The following is a 6,037-nucleotide window of genomic DNA, read 5'->3' as shown; positions in this document are numbered from 1 at the left end:
TCGAATGGCTTATGTATAATTTACATTAACATATGGTCTTCCAGTGTTAATCACATAAATATGTTACCTAGACAAACGTATTCCCGAAATTTCATTACGCTAAAGTAATAATTTTTTTGGGGTTGTGATTTTTTCCCTCGGTGTATGAGGATGCTTCTAATAGGATATACCCTTCTAGTGCAGGATGGTCCACTAGAAGATAAATATTTTTGGTGCTCTGTGCTTAAGCTAACATTCATCCCAAGTTCTATATTCTTTCTCCCTGAGTCCCCCTGAATGTCTGCATCGCCTGTGCATATTACTTGTCATACGCCATGAGTTATGCACTGTAAATTTCGGTGGATACATCGACATGCACCATACTGAAATCATTTTGAGCCTTGATCACTTTCAGGCAAGACGGAAATGCATCGGAAGCTTTACGGTAAACGGAAGCCGCAACACTTGTCAAGTGCGCGCTCTAAAAGGGCCGCCCGCCCGTCCAGCAGAAGGCTCTTGTCGTGGGGGGGGGGGGGGGGGCGCAGTTGCGCGCATGCGCACTGATGCCTGCGGCCCCGAGTTGAGAGATCCGGCCGGCTAGGTCCGCAGCGGTGTGTCAGTCGCCGGCGGTAAACGCTGACAGCGAGGGCGTCCCGTCTGCTGCCTCTCTGTGCCTAGCGAGGACACAAGGACACAGACTGGGACCAATGCAAGACGCTGCGTGGCAAGGCGTGATTTCGCAGACCTGACACCCACGTGTTTCGATAAGAGGCAGCAGGGACACCCACAAACACTTGATTAGCATAATAATACAAGGCACACAATACGCCTTTTTCCATGCGTCCATTAGAATGTGAATCGCTGCTACAGCGATTATCATATCATTACAGTCAGTAAGTGACACAAATTTGTATCACTGAAGTAAGCGAGGGTCAGGAATATGAACAGTTACACGTGAATGAATGGGAGGTCGCCTTAATGATTGTTGAAAAAATGTGTTGAACGTGTGATGAATTGGGAAAGCACATGAACTCTCGGCGAGCGTTGACGAACGAAAAAATAACTTCTCGTGTACATCTTGTGGATATCCTGTCGCCACAACACAGCGGGGTGATGCGGCACAAGACGTGATGTTTCGCGGTCTGAGAGCGGAACACAGAGCGCCTCTGCAGCTCATGACGTTGCTCCTGGTCATCTCGCAGTCGGGTGAGTAGTGCAGTGCAGTCTGGAAGGGAAATTCTCTATGCGTCTGCAGTTCTAACGCATTTTCGTTATATGTCGTCATGTCACGGAGAAGCGAAATTATATCAGTGACGCATGTATTAATCTCTAAAAAACTAGGGATTCTGTATATTTGGCTATAATACACATTTAATGACAATGACACATAGGAAGCCTAGTGCATATTATTGTTATCGCCGGATATAAATTCTAGGATGTAATAGTATAATGTTGCGTAGCACACGATCTTAATTTTCATTGTTAAGTTTCTTTCCTTGACTGCATTTTATACAAGGATAATCGGTACAATTGATCACGACTTCATCTTCAGATATACAGCAGACAGAAAAAAACATTGTACTAACGACATACAACATTTGCTGTGTATTAAAATTAACAGACAACATAGTCAAAACCTCGTTACAGTGAGAACTCGTCAAAAGTAGTACAAGCACGTACTGTCGCATTAAAACTGCTGTACTGTCTGCGATGTTGCTTTTTAAGACAGAAGCGCTAAAAAAATATTCGTTCTGATATAACTTTAAAACCTGTAAAATGTATTGCTGCAGGATGTCATTTATTGTGATTGGAATCAAGGTTGCACTAAAAATTATTCTAAAAATAATGCCTTTATCGGCCTTTTGAAAACCGAAAGTTTCTGAGTTTAGCCCCATGAAAATGTAACATGACAAAATTTTCAAGTGCGCACAGCGTAAATAGAAAAAGCTCTTTTTCTTGTTCTATTATTTACCGATATGTTTAGATATCTTAGTGCCCTCAGTCTATACAAAGACCTTTTGCTTTTTACTCCACATCTACAGGAAAACGGGCGATGCGCCAAATGAAACGTGTCCTCAGTTGAGGCTTATTTTATAGTATATTTAAACCATAGAAAAACGAGAGACCGCAAGTACTTTGCCCCCAATATCTCACACTCGTCTCAGGAAACTTTTTTATTTTTGCTGTTCGTTTATCATTACAAATTGTGAAAAACGTGTAATCACACAAATCTGTCAGTGAACAACATTCACAGCATACAGAATTTTACAACTTCTAAGTTACATTTACATGAAATAAGATACAATCCGGTCAGGTTTTACTCGAATTCAATAATTCTCTTCAAAGAAATGCCCCCTCCCAAAGTCTGCTGCCGTATTCCTACCGATTCTCGGCCAAATCGAAATTTTACTTCGTCTTTAATATCCTCGACCACGACGGGATGTTAAGCCTTATCTTTTGCGTTTTCTAGAAAAAGAAAATAAAATGTGACTTGCTTATCGAAATGTACATGGTCAAGTATACGTATGCTTATAATACTGTATAGTACATCGACAGAACATCAAATTACCTACATATAAGACAGAAGAAAAACTTTTTCTCTGATTTGTAAGAAATTTTAGACTCTGATGAACGTCTGTAGCTATTTTGGCACTATTAATTAACTTCACACATGGTGTTGCTGATACAATCAACGGATTGTTACTTATAAAGGCCGGAGGAAGAAATTCGTCTTCGGGCTAGTAGGCTTGCAGATGATGGAGAAATGGTTTCCGGTACTTAGTCCTGGCATTTGCTTTTCCGCTATGTACGTAAAAAAAATTGTAAAAATAACTGTGTCCGACGACTGAATGAGGAAACTTTTGAACTCATTTAGCATGGAAACCGTGTTTGCTGATGCAGACCCCAGATTTGCAGGGACTATGGGGCACGTAAATGATTCCCACCATCCCGTTCACATGAGGACCATGGTTTTACCGTTGTTTCAGTGGGGTAGATGCTACATCGCAGAACAGATGTTTAATCAACTTCATCATACCTTTGGCATATTTCAATTATCAATGCATTCATGCAAAAACAAACATCAGTACTTGTAAAATTTCTAATTAAGTATCACGGTTTCCGTGTGTCTTCAGTTCACTTCCACGTGGAATTGGCTATGTGGCAGGATAAGAAACAGCAGCGCAAAGTCGTTCGTTTTGCAAGAAAAGATGTTGATTAGCATCGATGTAACGCGGCTGTTCAGCAGTAGTCAAGTCCAGTAACGACTTTTAGCCATGTGGATCTGTGAATCAATGTTACGGAGAACGGCTGGGGTGGGGGAGGGGACAGTGATGAGCGGCGGGTGGTAAGCGGGGCGGGGAACGGGGGAGCAGCAGAATTCACAACAACGCGGCTTCTAGGCGAAAAGACGTAGCCAGTGCTATTACCGATGGCTTAGTTTCTTGATTGCATAAAAATGGAAACACCAAATGATTGTGACAGATGGCAACACGGAATAGAAAACACGCGTATTCCTACAAACTTTCAGTACGTGTGGCGGATTCCGATTATATTACTGCTTTAATAAGAACAAAGCAGTAAAAGACTACTTTGAGTTCCCCCACATCTACCGAATGAATAAGCGATGTCTTTCTGTTCTTCGGGGGATTATTGCATTTCATAACATGTCACACGGGAAGCTCAGTGAACAGATGAACTACTGTCGTCCTTGAAACAATGTTGTTAATTGCAGATGATATATATAAAAAAAAAACAAATCGGTAACTGCCTGTAATTTGTGCTGTGGTCCTCACAGTTCATAAATACTCCGTCGTAGCCCACTATTGGTTACGCGCGACGGAACAATGGTGCCGGCTACTCATTGCGGAACAACAGTACTTTCATTAGCATGAACGTAAAGCTAAATAAGGGCTACAACATCATATGAACGAATGTTCGTATTTCTTACGGGAAGTTACCTTTTTTTTTAACTCTTCTCTGAACGTTGATGATTCGTACCCCAATCAATTAGCTAACCGGGTTCTTAGTGGTGGAGAAAGAGAACTCACGAAGTCACTAACTGGATTTAACTAGCACTGCAATCCGTCTGAACAATTTTAGCGAGTCTTCACGATATGCCTTAATACTGATTGGGTGTTGTCTGATGTCCTTAGGTTAGTTAGGTTTAAGTAGTTCTATGTTCTAGCGGACTGATGACCATAGATGTTAAGTCCCATAGTTCTCAGAGCCATTTGAACCTAAATACTGGTACCTTTTGCGTGTGGCGCTATATAAACCTTTAATGATAAACGTCCTGCGAAATCTAAAAGCCAGCATCATACAGTTATGCCTCCCCTGCCACGCCATCTTCTGAACACTAGCCGAGACTCAGCGTCTATATCAACTCAAATATTTATGTTTGGCAAATCACTAGAGGCTGTGTGACAGATCATAGCTTCCATTGTAAAAATAACTTTCTCTCAACGAGGGTTGTCATCGAGGAGTGACTCTTATTTTCTCGTGATGGTTTCAATAACATTTAAGATTTAATCGCTCGCACCCACACGTTAGTCATCTTTAGACACACACAGTGTGAATAGCTGTATTGTCTCGATTTGACAAAGAATATATGCAGCTGTGTGTTGTTCGCGTATGGAGATAGGAACCAAGCCGTGTGATTGAATCCGGGTGCACGGTAAAATATTGTGACTATGTTAATAACAGAATACAAGAACATATCTTCCATTTCGTTACATAATACCATTCCTCCTGGTTCCATACACCAAATACTCAGGGGAAGAAAGACTTCCTGCTCACTACTTTTATTACTGTAATGTTAGTTTCATGATCATGTAATCAATATCTAGCAGGTAGAAGAATATTTTTAAATGTCGTCCTAAAATGCGGCTTTTGGAATTTGAAAAGAACTTCTCTCGAGATACGAATATGTCGTTTTCAAACTGCTGTCAGTTTCGAGTTTTGCATTTTACTTACACTCAGGAACCTGTAAAATTAGCCTGACACCATATTGCGAACTGAGCAGTTGTTTTCTCCCTGATAATAGTACCACACAGTTGAGGAACAATCGTTTACACTGCGAAGCAGTTTTTGAAATGTATTATTCATTTCACGACTCAAGCCTACTGACTTTGGCTTGAGAAAATCGAATATGACAAAGAAGTTTTATTGTCTTCCGTTCCCGACTTGTATACGGAATCGGCAGTCAAATAAAAACGATAGGGATGGAAGAAAAGTAAGTGAACTATTTATTATTTCAAAATACATTTATCCTATTGTGAGACAAGAAGGTCAATGCCTTCACGTAAAAACATCTGCGGAACCGTGATTGTACCCAGTGGTGCACCTATCTCTTCGTACGAAGCAAATCGACGGCCAGGAATGTTTTTCTTCAGGAGCTGCGACATGGTCGCGAAATGAACAGTGACTTGAAATTAAAATAAATTTCCTTTGCTTCACGTCTATGGTCACAAATTTTTATGTCCTCATACAACCGGCTTCTTTCTATAATGGCCATCTTCAGATCTGTATACTAGGACATGTTTTTATAAAACAGATCTACAGATGGTCATTATAGACCGAAATCGGTACTCTGACGACATAAAAATTTGTGACAATAGATATGAAGTAAAGGAAATCTTTCTTGAGGAATATTTGCTTGACATCGTTCAAGTAAGGGGGTGATGTAGAGTTATATGGAATACAGAAGTAAATTTTCATCAGCCAAGTTCGCTAATTACAGTTCTGTTTTTGATGCCCGGTTTCAGCAAATATAAGTTGCCGTCATCGGTTTTTATTCAAATACACCTCACTATCATATGTGTGTAGTCGTAACACACCATTCAAGGAACATGAAGTAAGTGATATATGGGCATGTCAATAATAAAACAAGGTTTATGTAAGATGTCAGTGGTGAAGAAAAACATCTTTTGCGTCACATCTTTTGAGTCAATGAAAGACACGACATTTTTCCCACTGGGGTTACGATTCCTTGCTGAGCAGTCGTCTTGAATGTAATTTGATCTCCTAACCATTTATACCACACACATAACAAACAGCA

General features: G+C 40.5%; 1 protein-coding gene across 1 annotated transcript in view; it reads left to right on the top strand.

Moving 5' to 3' along the window:
* The first annotated feature begins 612 nt into the window (after positions 1–612).
* LOC124794752 (zwei Ig domain protein zig-8-like) overlaps positions 613–6,037 on the top strand; it is a 134,755-nt gene continuing 129,330 nt past the window's right edge. The window contains exon 1 of the mRNA XM_047258370.1: positions 613–1,185. Within this exon, the coding sequence (XP_047114326.1) occupies positions 1,110–1,185 (76 nt within the window). The 5' untranslated portion in view covers positions 613–1,109. The remainder of the gene's footprint in view (positions 1,186–6,037) is intronic.

The sequence above is a fragment of the Schistocerca piceifrons genome, chromosome 1 (assembly GCF_021461385.2).
Source record: "Schistocerca piceifrons isolate TAMUIC-IGC-003096 chromosome 1, iqSchPice1.1, whole genome shotgun sequence".
NCBI lineage: Eukaryota > Metazoa > Arthropoda > Insecta > Orthoptera > Acrididae > Schistocerca > Schistocerca piceifrons.
The sequence above is the reverse complement of the archived record's forward strand: the minus strand, read 5'-3'. Positions and strand labels throughout refer to the sequence as shown.